General features: G+C 37.5%; 1 protein-coding gene across 22 annotated transcripts in view; it reads left to right on the top strand.

Moving 5' to 3' along the window:
- Positions 1–1,013: 1,013 nt before the first annotated feature.
- Positions 1,014–15,951, top strand: part of LOC148844858 (1-acyl-sn-glycerol-3-phosphate acyltransferase LPAT1, chloroplastic-like) — a 28,448-nt gene continuing 13,510 nt past the window's right edge. For 3 of the 22 annotated variants that reach the window (XR_016101688.1, XR_016101685.1, XR_016101687.1), the window contains exons 1-6: positions 1,664–1,858; positions 11,691–12,039; positions 12,181–12,354; positions 12,454–12,860; positions 13,042–13,143; positions 13,612–13,886. Coding sequence is in view for 2 of the 22 variants with exons in the window: in XM_088952816.1 (XP_088808942.1) it covers positions 11,937–12,039; positions 12,181–12,354; positions 12,454–12,860; positions 13,042–13,143; positions 13,612–13,827 (1,002 nt within the window). In the remaining 20 variants the exon portion in view is untranslated. Of the gene's footprint in view, positions 1,279–1,655; positions 1,859–1,904; positions 2,694–10,966; positions 11,387–11,690; positions 12,040–12,180; positions 12,355–12,453; positions 12,861–13,041; positions 13,144–13,611; positions 14,876–15,951 lie in introns of those variants that run through there. The other 19 variants (XR_016101702.1, XR_016101697.1, XR_016101698.1 and 16 more) reach the window with 19 other exon arrangements.

The raw sequence follows: 15,951 nt of genomic DNA on the forward strand, positions 1-15,951 counted from the left end.
ATTATAAGTAGAAGTTTGTCCAAACAATGCCTTAGTCAATTTCCTATAGGAATACTTTAAACTTTTTTTACCTTGTCAATTTTTTTATAAAATTGCCAAAAAAATTGTTTTTAAGAAAAAATCACATAAAACAAATCTAACAGACCATAAACATATGTCTAATACATCAAATAAGCCATACGAAATCATAATTTTATGTTTTTCATATCTCTTTTATTTATTTTTTTGGTATTTTATTGTTTATATACATGAAATTTTATTTTTTAAGGCTTAGGCCTTGGGCTTAATATATCTTCTCTGTCATTCACGAGGAAATATTCTCAATACACGGCAATAGTGTTCCATGGGGAAGGCGCCTCATATGCACATCCATCATGTATTTAGAACATCTCTTGTGAAAAATAATTTACAAGTACAAAAAATATTCCCAATGCATGATAGGATGCGTATGTGAGGCACATATAGAGTGCCCCATGTGAGGAATAGATCCGATCTCGTTGCTGTATGGGTATGGATGTAAAGAGCAGATCTACTCCTCACATAGGGCGCCTCATATGCACATTGTAGCATGTATTGAGAACATCTCCCTTATTTATAAGTTATTATTTAGGGAAGATGTTCGCAATGCACGGTGAATATGCATGTTACGCGCCCCCGTGTGAGGAACAAATCCCGTTCCATGAATGTGAATAATTTATAATAACAGATTCCCGCCTCTATTGCACCCAACCGCCTCACTGCCATTACTCTTTTAAAACGAGCCCGGATCTACTCACAGTACCGGTCCGACAATATGTTTCAGCCGTACGACCGGAATATATTCTCTTATTTTTATATTATTATTCAGGGGAGATGTTTTTAATAAACGGGATGCGACTGTGAGGTCGCATGAGTAGTATAGCCCAATTATTTTAAAAACTTTTTTTTCAACATTCACAATCAAATATCTATTTTCTGTCCAACGAGTGACACGTAGGGGTACAGATATCCAATGACAGTGCGCTCAGTGGATCGCCGGTCAATTTTTAATGGCGAATGGGTCCTATCTTCGTCGCACGGATGCCAATCCGTTCTCCCATTTTGCACTGGGCACCTCCGGGCCTCCGGCTCCTTCTCCCATATCCACATTATCCATGCAACCGCTCTGCTGAACGTAATTTCATTTGCATTTCAAGCTTCCACTTTTATCTTACATGAACTCTAGTCTGGACAATTCTCTGATTTCCGGCTTACTGTGAGAATATGCAAGTCTTTGTTTCGTTAATTCCTCTCCTTAGGGTCTGTTTCTTCATCATTTATCGTTGATCCTGCCATTGTATCCGTTTGCTGCTATCAAACTCTTTTCATTTATACCTTTTATCCTTTGATTTGATAGATTCGTTATAGGTCGAGTATATTTTTTTCTATATATTACGACTCTCAAAACTATTTATTTTTTGCGGGTAGGTTTTAGGGTTTTTAATGGACTTGATAGATTGGATTAGAAGTATTTTCAGGAAGTTTGAAGTCCATTATTTGGATGAATAGCAGAACTGAATTTGAAGTAAAGGCTCAGTTTTGAAGGAGTGTAAATACAAATATCTACGGTATAAATACATACAAAAATAAGACAATCACTGTACATATTTGTATTTGTACTCCTTCCGAACCAAAGTCACAAGCATTTTGTCAAATAGTTAATATTGAACATCTATAATCGTAAGAGATGAAAATGTATAGAAATCACATGGATCTCGCTGAATCTAACAAAGAATTTCACTCGACACTTCACTCTGACTAAACAAATAAAGAAGAGAAGAGAGGACCGAGGACTGAGAAGTTTCCATTTGTTTCGGTCTAAGTCGTCCGGGACCTCCAGGTAATTTTCTTCTTCTTTTTTCTTCTTACTTTTTTAAGAAATAATTTTGGGAACGAAACAGGGAGCTCCGCCTCCTCTTCTTCCTCCTCATCCTCATCCTCCAAATCTTCATGTTATTTTATTTTTCTTCATTTTTTAAGTACTTTTGGGAACGAAACAGGGGCTCTGTCCCCTTCTTCCTCTTCTTCTTCTTCTTAAACAGCGGCTGCGCCCCAACTTTCTAAAATTTTCTGTATTTTTTGTACTATTTTTTAAAAATGTTTTTTTTGGAATAAAACAGGGGCTCCGTCCCCTTATTTCTCTCTCTCTCTCTCTCTCTCTCTCTCTCTTTCTGCATTCTCCCTTTTTTTTGGCCTGAAACAGGGTCTCCGCGCCCTTAAACACAGTCCAAGTCGTCCTCTTACTCCTGTATTTTTATTTTCTTTACTTTTTTTAAGAATATTTTTTTTTGGGAACGAAACATGGGTTTCGTCTCCTTATTTTTCTCTCTCCTTTTTCGCTGCATTCCCCCTTTTTTATTGTCCTGAGACAGGTTATTAAACATTGATATTAATATATTTAAATGCTGTATTTTATGATGGCATTTTATGTTTTATATGAAAATTATACTTAGTTACTTATTTGAATGATTTTATTGCTGATAGGTAGTATACATGTATGCTGGTTAGTATAAAAAACTTATAAAGTAGCTCGGGAGGGGTAGGGATCTTTAGATTTTATACTTTCAGATTTCATCGTCTAGGCGCCTTGACAACTGTGGTGTCCGATTTTCAGAAGGTCATTGTTGGTCAGAGAAAAAGAGAAGTATGTCAAAAACTTTGACAAGTTAAAAGAGGTAAAGATCAGGTCATAATTGGAAGATGCTAAATTGTTGAAATAATGTGTGGATGCCAAGTTCATTGTGAAGTTGTATGAGGTGCTGATTAGAAGTCAAGTTGAAGATTTTCCATTAAAAATATTTGGGATTAGTATCTATGAATGATATTCTAACAATTAATCACTTGAAATCTAGAAGATTTCATTTAACAAGCCTAGGTTTTTTATGCAAAAGTTGTGAAGAAGATGCGGTTCATCAATTTGTTACTTCTCAGGTGGTACATTTTGCCTGGTCATACTTCTTCTGGTTATTTATTTAGGCATCCTCAATCTCATCGACTCATCCAAATCAACTTCATGAAGTTTTCTTATCTTGGCCCACTATCCGTGCTGGAAAGAAAGCAAAAATTTATAGAGTGTGATTCCATTTTCTAGAGTTTAGGGCATTTGGAAAGAAAAGCATCGAAGTGATAGATGAATCATTGCTGATATTGGTTCTGTGACGACAGAGTGGTTGATTGTGCATCCTGAATTCGAATACATGGATTGTTGATTATCTTGATGCTGATATTTGGTTTATTGCTATATATTTTACCATTTCTTGGTGTAATGATAAAATTTCAGGCTGGCAAGCTGAGAATGTGGGTTCAAGTCTGAGGACCAACATTGAGGGTCCATTTGGTTCATGGGAATAGGGGCCTGGAATCGGAATTGGAATGGTCCATTCTGATTCCAACCATTTGGTTGGGCAGAATCGGAATCCAATTCCCATTCCTGGTGGAATGGCATTACCCCATTTGAGGGAATGGCAATCCCCTTCCCCTGGGAATGAGAATCCATTCCAGTTGATTCTGATTCCCATCTGAACCAAATAGGCAGGGGGAATAGACCATTCCGATTCTGATTCGTAGGATTTCATTTCCAATTCTGACTGCAAACCAAATAGACCTTGAGTGTATTTCCCTGAAGGAAGAGTTAGAGATTTCTAACATTCAACTAGGGGAGAGAGCAAAGGGGGAAGGTGAAAGAAAATGAATTGAAGTCCAAAGTTACACATGACAGGAAAAATTCAAATAGGAAGAGCCAAAGGAGAAAAATGTTTTCAATGGTGAGTTTTATTGGAGAAAGAAGGTTAACATTCAACTAGGGGAGAGAGCAAAGGGGGAATTGATGGGTGGTTTCTGTAAAGGAGGTGGTGGATGGTTGGGCTGTAGTTGGTTAGGTTATTAGTAATCTTCTTAGGCTGAAAGGGTCAATAATGTTAACACCCTTCGACAAGAGCGAAGCTTTACTTGGTTTCCTTGAAGAGAAAGTGGATATAATTGCTTTGACAATCCAGATCACAGAATATATATATATATATATATATATTTTGGAATGGTAGAATACTGATATGTTTCATTCTATTGCCAATGGGCATATTTATACAGTAAGCTGCTACAATAAATAGAAAGAAGAAAAAATAGAAAGAAGAGAAAATAGAAAGTACAAAAATAGAAAGAAAGAAATAGAAAGAAAAAACTTTCTAAATCAATCATTCCACAATCCTGGGAATATATACAATTCTATTTTCAGATCTGAACCAGTAACCCCACGTTCTCCAACACTCCCCCTCAAGCTGGTGAATAGAGATCCTCCATTCCCAGCTTGGCTATAATTCTCCGAAAGTCTGTACTATTGAGCCCTTTAGTAGGTACATCGGTCAGTTGTCCTTTTGTAGACACATAGGGAGTGCAAATCAATTTGCTGTCCAGTTTCTCTTTTATAAAGTGTCGGTCAATTTTGATGTGCTTCGTCCTGTCATGTTGAACAGGATTGTGAGCAATATTGATGGCTGACTTGTTGTCACAATATAGTTTCATAGGCTCTTCCCGTGGAATCTTCAGGTCTTCTAAAATTATCTTCAACCAGAGTAATTCACACACTCCTTGTGCCATAGCCCTGAATTCTGCCTCTGCACTTGACCGAGCCACTACATTTTGCTTCTTACTCCTTCAAGTGACTAAGTTTCCTCCTAAGAAGGTACAATAACCAGAAGTAGACCATCTATCTACTGGAGATCCTGCATAATCGACATCTGTATATGCTTCAAGAGTCAATTCTCCATTTCTTCTGAATAAAATTCCTTTTCTTGGATTGGCTTTCAAATAGTGCAGATTTGATGAACAGCCTGCAGATGAACTTCTTTAGGATTATGCATAAACTGACTTATTACACTTACAACATATGCAATATCCAGTCGTGTATGTGCAAGATAAATGAGTTTTCCAACTAGTCTTTGGAACATCTCCTTGTCTACACTTGCATTCTCGTGGGCTTCTCCAAATTTATGATTGGGATCTATAGGCGTGGAAGCTGGTTTACACGCCATATTTCTTGTTTCTCTCAAAAGATCAACAACATACTTTTGTTGAGAGATAAAGATGCCTTGTTTAGAATGTGCAACTTCAATTCCGAGAAAATACTTTAGTCTCTCCAAGTCTTTTATCTCAAATTCTCTGGCAAGGCAGTTTTTCAATGCTTCCTTCTCCTTTTTATCATTCCCAGTAACGATTATATCATCCACATAGACTAATAGTGCAGTAACTCCCCCTGAGGCTGTGTATTTGATAAACAATGTGTGGTCACCTTGACTTTGCTTGTAACCTGTACTCAGCATTACCTTCGTAAACCTTCCAAACCATGCTCTCAGAGATTGTTTGAGACCATATAGTGTTTTCTTCAACCGACAAACTTTGTTCCCTTTAATGCCTTCTCCAAAACCCGGTGGAATGTCCATGTATATCTCCTCTTCTAGATCACCATGGAGAAACACATTTTTTACATAAAACTGTTGCAAATCCCAATTATAATTAGCAGCCAACGATAGTAACACCCTTACTGTATTCATTTTAGCTACTGGGGCAAAAGTCTCCTGATAATCTACCCCATAACTATGTGTATATCCGTTGGCTACCAGGCGTGCTTTGTACCTTTCTAATGACCCATCCGATTTGTACTTAATTGTGAACACCCATTTACAACCTACCGTCTTCTTGTTTCTTGGTAGATCCACAACTTCCCATGTGTTGTTTTTTTTCTAATGCCTCCATTTCCACTCATGGCTTTTCTTCACTCCTTATTAGAAAGTGCCTCGGGTAGAGTATTAGGAATTGGAATGGTGTTAAGGCTGGCTACAAAACTTTTATGGGATTTAGAGAATCTTTGGAATGATACATATTTGGCTAAAGGGTACAATAGGCGTTTGGTACATTCTCTGGTTCCTTTTCTCAGTGCAATAGGTAGGTCATACTCATACTCAGACTGTGAAGGTGTAGGTTTAGGATCTAAGCATCCCTTAGTTCTAGGATCAGGAGTTGAATCTTGGACTTGCACAGGTTGAGGATCTGGATTTTTCCTCCTAGAGTAAACCTGCATATATCTCACATTATCATCCACATCATTCGTGGGGTTAACAGTGTCCGAATTTGGTTCAATGGTCGGATTGTTTGACTCTTGTTGAGACTCAGGAATGTGGGGCTCAGAGGAATGTGACTTAGAGGGATGTGCTTCTTGACGATTGAATGTCTGTGAGGAGGGTAATACATCTAGGGAGAGTAGATCCGAGGCCTTATCTTCCATTAATGAGGGCTCCCCCTGAAGATAAGGTTGAGTGAAAAAAGATTTTCCTTCCTCAAATGTGACATCGATGGAGGTGTAGAATTTTCTGGTGGCTGGATGATAACATTTATAACCTTTCTGAGTTGGGGAATATCCCAAGAAGACACACCTGATTGCTCGTAGGTCTAATTTTCCCTTATTATGGATATGAACGAAGGTAGTGCAGCCAAAAATTCTTGGTGTGAGATTATTTGAGGCTCGAATATCAGGGTAAAATTAAGAAAGGACTTGTATTGGACTTCGGTTGTCAAGAACTTTAGATGGTAGTCTATTTATGGTGTAGGCAGCAATAAGGACAGCTTCCCCCCAATATTGTTTTGGCACCTGATTTTGAAAGAGAAAGGCTCGGGTGGTTTGCAAAAGATGGCCATTTTTTCTCTCAGCTACCCCATTCTGTTGGGGAGTATTAACACAGGAGGATTCATGGACAATGCCTTCTTTCTGAAAAAATGGGTGATTAAAATAATCTGTAGCATTATCAGATCGAAACCTTTTTATTCTCACACCAAACTGAGTTTGGACCATGTTATGAAAGTTGGGAAGAATTGTACCCACATCAGATTTAAACTTAAGAAGAAAAATCCATGTGACCCTTGTGCAATCATCAATAAAGGTGACGAACCATCTGGAACCTATAATGTTGGGAATTTGAAAAGGGCCCCATATATATGAATGAATCAAATAAAAAGGAGTTGAAGATCTTTTATTGCTGATTGGGAAAGAAACCCTTTTGTGCTTAGCAAGTTCACAAACATCACAATGAAAGGTTTCAACATCAATTCCTTTAAACAAGGAAGGATTGATTGTTTTTAAAATAGGAAATGAATAATGACCAAAACAGAAATGATGACGCCAAATTAAATCTTTATTGGAGGTAGATAAGAATGACTCGTGTGTGACATGCATAACAGTGTGAGATGATCTACTGGTTGCTTCAAGGTAGTAGAGTCCATCTCTTTCCTTAGCAAGTCCAATCTTCTTCCCCAAAACCTGGTCCTGAAATACATAGTAAAAAGGGAAGAACACAACATTGCAGTTCACATCCTGGGTGAGTTTATGTATAGAGATAGGGCTAGTGGATAACTTAGGAACATGAAGCACATTTTTAAGTAATAGGGATGGAGTAATTTGAATATTCCCAATCCCTGCCACTATGGTGAAAGAACCATCAGCAACAGAAATTTTTCTATTACTAGGACAGGGTGTATAGGTGAGAAAATGCAGTGAAGAGGGTGTCATGTGGTCAGTAGCTCCAGAATCAAGAATCCATGGAAAAACACTAGCCGAGGCATGTAATCCTAGAGATAAAGACTCACCTGAGAGAGCAAGAGAGGTAGAACCACTTCCTGGTTTCAAGGATTTCAGGAAGCACCTTAGCCTTTCAATTTCTTCATCATTAAATGGTCCTTGACTTGAGTGTTCTTGTTGCGGGGTTGTGGAGACATTATGGACCTGTTGAACTCCTTTTGAAACTCCTCGATTTCCCCATTCCTTGCTGGATATGGGAGGTTTCCCATGAATTTTCCAGCACCGATCTTTTGTGATTCTGGGCTTCTTGCAATAGGTGCACCAGAGGTTATCATTAGAGTCACGGGTGGTTGTGTCACGAGCCATGTTGTGATTATTCTCACCCTTTGAACCACTGTAACTTCCTCCCCTTGCCACCATGGCTAAGCCTTCGGGATCTTTAGGCTCAAGCATGATTCCACGGCGGCTTTCCTCAGCTCTGACAAGGGCTATGACTTCATTCAATGGAGGCACTTCTTCTTTGCCAAGAATTTGTATTCGGACCTGATCAAATTCAGCATTCAGTCCGACCAAAAAATCATACGCCCTATCTCTTTCAATAAAATTCTTCATGATCACAGCATCATATGCGCACTTTGTCTCAAGAACCCGATAATCATCAAGCTCATGCCATAAATTTTGCAGCAGATTTGCATACTCTATAACACTCCTGCTCCCTTGTTTGGCCACCACAATCTTCACTTTGACCTCATAGACACGAGTAGCGTCATGGGCTTTGGAATAGGTTTGTCGGACAACATCCCGAATAGCCTTTGTAGAGGGAAGAAACATACAAGTATCATTGATCTCGGGTGTCATTGAACTCCACAACCATGACATAATCATGGAGTCCTCTTCGTCCCAAGCATCAAAATTTGGCTCGCCCAACCATGGTCCTGTTCAAAGGAGGTGACTAATTTTTCCTTTTCCCTTCAAATAGGTACGCATTAGTTGTGTCCACTTCAAGTAATTCTGGCCATTCAGTCTATATGTTGCCTGAATATTCTGCAAATCACCAGTGTGAGGATGAGAATTTGTTGCTCCTTCATCGGTTTGGACGGGAGCACTTGTTGCAGTCATGTCGGACATTGTTAATGGAGGAAAAATAAGGCCAACAGGAAAAGAGAATAAAGGAACACTTCTAGTTACAGATCAACACTGAAGGCCAGAAGAGAAAAACACAAAAAACTGGCAATGAAGGCTGAAAAAATCTCAAGGTTGACAAACCTAGAGCTCTATACCATGTTTTGGAATGGTAGAATACTGATATGTTTCATTCTATTGCCAATGGGCATATTTATACAGTAAGCTGCTGCAATAAATAGAAAGAAAGAAAAATAGAAAGAAAAGAAAATAGAAAGAAGAAAAAATAGAAAGAAGAGAAAATAGAAACTAGAAAAATAGAAAGAAAAAACTTTCTAAATCAATCCTTCCACAATCCTAGGAATATATACAATTCTAATTTCAGATCTGAACCAGTAACCCCACGTTTTCCAACAATATATATATACATACATACATACATGAAGGAAGGTTTCAGTGCTCCAAAAATCCTTAGTTGGCATTCATCGAGAAGTTGAGAGCAGCTTTGAGAGAGGTTTTATGTGCAGGTGTTAGCCAATAGCAAGAGGGATGAGCCACCTGTCATAAAAGAGAATGGGGCTACTTTAAAGCAGTTGGAAATGGGCCAACAGGGAGCTTCTAGTTTTACGGTTAGAGGATTGGAGAAGGCTCAAGGGCCCAGAGATCTGTGTGGGGTTGAGCCTAGCGATCACATGTGGGTGAGTGGGTCTTAAGTCTTAAAACTTTAATGACTCAGACTGGGATGGTTGATTCAAGTCTCCAAACCCAGTCGGAGAGGTCTAATCATATGGCACATGATCACTTAAAGTGATCACATGAGTTTGGAGGGCAAGTTGATAGATCAATTAGCAGATGGTTTGAATGATATATCATTGCCTCCAACTGAGCTCTCTTCAATTTGTAGGGGTCACAGAAGCAGTCCCTTGCCGTGGCAGTCTTCCCCAAACTTTAGCTTGGTAAATCATGGGGGTGCTCACCTAGCAGTTGATGGAAGAAGTCAGGTTGATGAGGGTGGTGCTTCAAGCAGGAAAGCTTGAAGGTTGTGTAAGAATTTTGAAAGGAAGGCTTCTTGTGAAGGCTACAATAAAGGAATGTGGTTTGGCTTTTAAGAGACAACATAAAAGAAGGAAAATTTTTTCTTCAATCAGTGTGGATGCTTGCAATTCAAAGGAGGAAGGAAGACTATGGAAAGAGAAGGAAGAGAAGTCCATGGATCAAAATCTTGAGTTATAAAAATGTTTACAATTTTGTGAAGGTACAGACATAGGTTTGGTTAAAGATGGTGGGACCGTAAGGGATTTATTAGGCACCGCAGATGAGTTGGATTCTGAGGCTTTTGCCTGTACTGAAGATTTACAGAGGGGTACTGTGAAAAATTAAGATGAGGTAAGGGTTACTGGAGATCAAATGAAGGAAGTTTTGGTGTTCAAAGAGGTGGAAGGAAAAGAAGAGAAGAAAAGATGTATTGATAAAAAAAAAAAGAGAAGAAAAGAGGTGAGGGTGGTCAATCTAGAGGATGGTTTGGAGCTTGGGTTTAGTGGCTGCAAGGAGAAAGAGGTAAAAATGTATAAATGAAAGAATACAAATAAAACCATTAACAGATGGTAAAGGGAAAGAAATTGGAAACATTGAGGCCGAAGATAGTGATGATAACTTGAGTGAATCTTCAGAGGAAGATCTTATCATTGATGAAAACTCATGAAGCTGAAGGCTCAATCGACTTGGAAACAGTGATAAATACTGAGGTGGAGGTTAGCAATGTTTTGGGCTTGTCTTTTATAGGAGGGAGAGGAAGGTGCAAGGAAATCGTTTAAGGAAATGGAAGATAAATATGGTAGGCCTTTGATTTCTTTTTAAGGGTAAACCAAAGAATAGGTCACCTCATGAGGTGGTTTGAAGTAATGAAAGGAATACCAAGGTTCAAGAGATTAGGAGTAGTTGAAGTTGAAGGGAATGGTGAGTTGATAGCTGACCAGATCTTCGAAAAGAATGAGGTATTGAAACTAGAAATTATTAATGCTAAATCATGCAACTCAAAGGATATTGAGAAGATTCCTAATGCAGCCAAAAGATTCATATCTCAAAGAAATCAAATCACGTTTTATTTATCAAAAAAAAAAAAGAAGAAATCAAATCACATTCCAAGTATCAAAGGTTTTTGCTAGATTGGAGATGGGATTATTTGGGATCAGATCCATTAAGAAAGTGGAGAAAATGAAGAAACACAACAAGAGAAGTAGCGAGGTTTGCATTCAAGATTGAGGAAAAGCAATCTAATTGGGTCTTGAGGTTCAGAGATATTGTGGAGCTCTTGATGGGTTTGTAGGGTTGAAAGGGTTTTTTGGAGGGTTGATCTTAGGATTTTTTTTTTATTGGTTATGAGGTTTTATTTGTATTTGTTGTGGGATTGTTTTTCTTGCTTGGGCTTTGGATAGAAGTTGGGGAGGGAGAGCTTCTGGGATCTTTTCTTTTGCTTGTTTGTGGGTGATATCTTATCACCTTTCTTGTACCCCCTTTTTCTTTTAATAAATATTCGTTTTTACTTATTGTCCAAAAAATGAGTAATGGCCTTCTCTCCCTCTCCCCCTTCGGTAAAACCTCATCACCTTGTTTTTTTTAAGAAAAGTGGTTGTTGAAAATTTGATTGAGAACAGAGTCTTAATGGGTGATTGGAGCAACTAGGTAAACTTTTTTTCCTCTTTGCATGAACTGTTGCTACTTACCAATAATTTTGTTATTAACTATAAGATATTAAATATCAAATGAGAAAATTGAAGTTTTGGAGAACTAAATGCTTGTTGCAAATTTAGTCATGTTAGGAGGAATACCTGTGCAGATATTATCAACTTCCTGATATCTGCTCCTATTCTTTTCAATTAGTCATGATTCTGTGGCATTACAGTCTGAATTCATGATAAAGAAGAAATTATGTTGAATCATTGTTAGTTAAGCAGTAAGCAGCATTCTGACTGTTTCTTTCATGCAGATCACTTGTTAAAATATTATTCTCTTTCAAAGTTGCTGTATAAAAGCTGTCCTGGTCCAAGTTTCATGATTCAATGAGATTCTGTGCATCATTGGCTACTTGGTTAGCCATGTAAGCACCTTGTTTGTAACTGGGAGTTGTGGATTTCTGCCATTACCACTTCCTGTAGTTCAACAGGCTCCTTTGAACAGCTTTTTTCCACTGCGGTGATTACAATTTCCTGTTTTCCATGCCTTAACAGAGAGGATGGGAGTTCTTACATGTTCTACACCATCTTTTTTTCTTCCTTGTGCTTCATTTAGATCCAAAGGCCATCTAGAAAAACCTGTAAATCCTTTGATTGTTAATGGTAAGCATGGTGTTTTAACTTACTCTTTGTTTTCTTTTGTCCTCTTTGAAAAGTGCACTTGTCTTTATCCATCAAAAAAGTGCATTTTGTCTAAATTGATTAAGATTAACCCTTCTACTGGTACTAAAATGTATGTTTTAGGCTTTCCAAGGAAACCTATTGGTTTGAAGTGGGAGCTTTGGGGCCAAAAGTTGGAGAGCTGCAGACCATATTATCACATTAATTTGCAAAATCAGTGCAGAATTTCCAGAAATATTATTGTAAGATCAGAACTTGCTGGAGTTGGATCTCCTGATGCCGCCTACTCATTAACAGGTTTAGATGTTAGCTTTTGATGATATTCCTTTTTCTTTTCTTTTCATTTTTACCTATTTGCTCTTTTATGACTTTTAATTGTTGTATTATGGTTGGCAGAATATCAACTGGGGTCAAAAATTAGGGGAATTTTCTTTTATGCTGTCACTGCCGTTGTTGCCATTTTTATGTTTGTCTTTATGTTGGTGATACATCCTTTTGTGATCCTATTTGATCGATACCGAAGAAAAGCACATCACCTTATTGCCAAGACTTGGGCAACTTTAACTGTTTTTCCCTTCTTTAAGGTTGAGTTTGAGGGATTGGAGAATTTACCAAGTCCTGATACCCCTGCTGTGTATGTTTCCAACCACCAGAGCTTTTTGGATATCTATACCCTTTTGATTCTTGGTAGAAGCTTCAAGTTTATCAGCAAGACTGGAATCTTTGCCTTTCCTGTTATTGGATGGGCAATGTTCCTCATGGGAACTATTCCTTTGAAGCGAATGGACAGCAGAAGTCAAATGGTAGTTTTGTTTCCTTTTCTATTTATTGTTTATGTTTTTTCTTTGCTTCAAATAAGAATTTATGGTGAATTAATGTTATTTTTTTTTCTTTCTCCCCCTTTTTTGATAAGTGATATTGATTGTGTTGAGCACATAAATAAAGTAAAGGGTCTTTGAAATTTTATTGACTTTTCAAATGCAGGACTGTCTTAAGCGCTGCATGGATTTGGTGAGAAAGGGTGCATCTGTCTTTTTCTTCCCAGAGGGTACGCGGAGCAAAGATGGGAAGGTTGGAGCTTTCAAGGTTAGCTCTTCATTCTCATTCAGTATCACTCATTCTTGCAATATCTGTTGATTTTCTGTATTAGTACCAGCAAAAGCATAAAGTTGAACTCACAAATTAGAGAAATAACAAATGGGTCTGTTAGTTTTCTGTATTACTAATAAATGATCCTACATAAAAATCAATAATACCAGGTTATTCCTACATGGGGACCCCATGAATCTTCTATTAGGTTGCCACACTTAATGAGAGAGAAAAATCCTTGAGCATATATGAAGTCAACCTTGGTGAACTTCCTCTTAGTTGAAGCCTTTGGAAACTTGAACTCAGCTTCTGCATCAGAAAGGGAATGAAGTATAGAATGAGATTAGAAGAAAACTTTAAGGGCTATTATTTCCACACTACAAAATAATGGAAAATTTAATTTCTACTACATCCCTTGATTGTGTTCTAAAATCTATGTTTTTTCTCCATGGCCTTGATATGTAGAAAGGTGCATTTAGTATTGCAGCAAAGACTGGAGTACCAGTGGTACCAATTACTCTTACTGGAACTGGTAAACTTATGCCTGCGGGAATGGAAGGTACATTGAATTTGGGATCTGTGAAGGTAGTTATTCACAAGCCTATAGAAGGAAACAATCCAGATATATTGTGCAACAAAGCATGGAATACAATAGTAGATACACTCATTTTTCACAGCTAAAGGAGTGCATGGCAACAGATTTTGTTCAGATTTTACATTCTCTAATCTCTATGGTAAAGGTACGTGTTCATATTTTCCCCCTTTCCTCTTTTTATTTTTTCTTTTTCTTCTTTTATTTTATTTTATATTTTTTTTGAGAAAAACTAATGAGTATTGTATTGGAATATATCTACTACCTAATATGAAAGAGAGAATTTAATTCCCTCTTTCATCAAGTCACAGGCTTTTCTGTTCCATCTTAATCCCTAAGGTAGTCCACCAAACACCAAGGGCTCCTCCCAGTTCTCAGATCTCCACCTACATTGGCTGAATTCCCTTCCACTCCCAAGGAGGTGAGCAAAACTTGACAATACTTGTGTTTGTCAGGAAGGCAAAAACCTTGGCTTTGGTTGCCATCAATAGGTGTGGTTAGAGGAGCTTTTCTGATCTAAAAACCTAAAAAAGTGCAGTTATTTCTTTCTTCCCATACACCCACATAATTGCATGTATAATGGCTTGTGGGTATTTACTGCTCTTGTTATTTATTTTATATTTCTTTTAGTTTCTTTGGCTTATGGGCAGTTTATTAATTATACAGTTAAAGCCAAAGATCCTAGTGGTGCACCTATTTCATTCCCACATCCTTTACCAATTTTTGGAAACCAATGCATTACAAACATCCGATACAATTAAGATATTGTTTAACGCCTCTATAGTTCTAATGCTAAGCTTCATTATATATGGATGCTTTCACCAGTTCCGGGTTCCCTCATGTTTTGGCAGTAAGAAGGTTTCCCATGTTCTAGTCCATCTAGTTATGTTGTTTACCCGAGTTGGTTGATGTTTTAGAAGTCAGATATTTCTAACAATTTCATTGATGTTTTGGTGAACAAAGTGTTCCATTATTCTTTTTCTTTCCCTCCATGAGATTATAACAAATTCCTTTGTTGCAGAACTTTTGTATTGGGCTCAATTGTAATATCTGGGTGGGATCAGCTATTCTATGGCTGTGTTTTTCTTCTCTTTTCACAACCTCTTGTTGTACTCATGCCTATTTATTATTAATGAAATCATTTCTGTGTTGCTGATAAAAAAAAAAAACTTTGCATTTGACTGTTTAAAATGCCATCACCTTATGCTGGTCCCAGTTGGGAAGGGTGGTAATGTAGGGCCTAGTAGACAGAAGGTAAACCTACAATGTTGATGGATAGCCTTGCTCTAAAAACCAGCAAAATATGCTTTAAACCTAAGGGGAAATCTAGAGAATAATTGCTAGTTATTTTCCTGGTAATAGAGAACTACTGAACTACTAGAAAATAACAAAGTTAAAGAGGATGTCATGTGTTTCTCCAACTCTGATTTCAAGAGGGGAGAAGAGGGCAGCTATGGAGAAGAAAAACTAACTCCTTCAGTTGTGTTGTTCTACACACACACACACACACACACACACACACATATATATATATATATATATAGCAATTACTAAAGTCGCAGATGGGTCCTAAGCATAGTTGTCAAGGCGACACCTAGGCAGACGACAAGGCGCCCTTTCAGGCTTGCCTCGCCAAATTGCCAAGCAGTTTTGTACTATGTATTATAAAATACTTTTTATTCTTTATTTTTTGACATTATAATTATAAAATAGGCACTATTAAACTAAAATATTCATTTTGTGTGTTTATATACTAATTTCTTTTTATTATTTTCTTATTTGATAGGGTTTAATCAATACAAACATTGCTAAATGCTGTATTAAACCCTCAAAGACTTTAAAACCTGAACCAATAACTAAGGAAGAACTTAAAATTTTGTCTAATGAACACATTTTCTACTACTACTTTTTTTCTTCTTTTCCTATAACAAAAATAAGGGTTCAGCCCTTATATTTTTTGAATGTTCTTTTCCTTCTTTTTCTTCTTCTCATTAATATGTTGATTATCTACACTTCAACATGAACTCTGTACTTTTCTTATGAAGTATGGTTATTGGTACCTAGGGAACTACCCTAGGATCTATGTTTTCTACATAAAAAAATCCATCGCCTAGGCGACTATGCGCCCCCCTGTCGCCTAGCCTCACCTTGGCGCCTTGAAAACTATGCTCCTAAGTAGAATCTTAGAAACTTCTAAGAATAGTTTTTTTTTT

The sequence above is a fragment of the Nelumbo lutea genome, chromosome 7, assembly GCF_056320005.1.
Source record: "Nelumbo lutea isolate HS-2025 chromosome 7, American lotus-T2T, whole genome shotgun sequence".
Classification (NCBI taxonomy): domain Eukaryota; kingdom Viridiplantae; phylum Streptophyta; class Magnoliopsida; order Proteales; family Nelumbonaceae; genus Nelumbo; species Nelumbo lutea.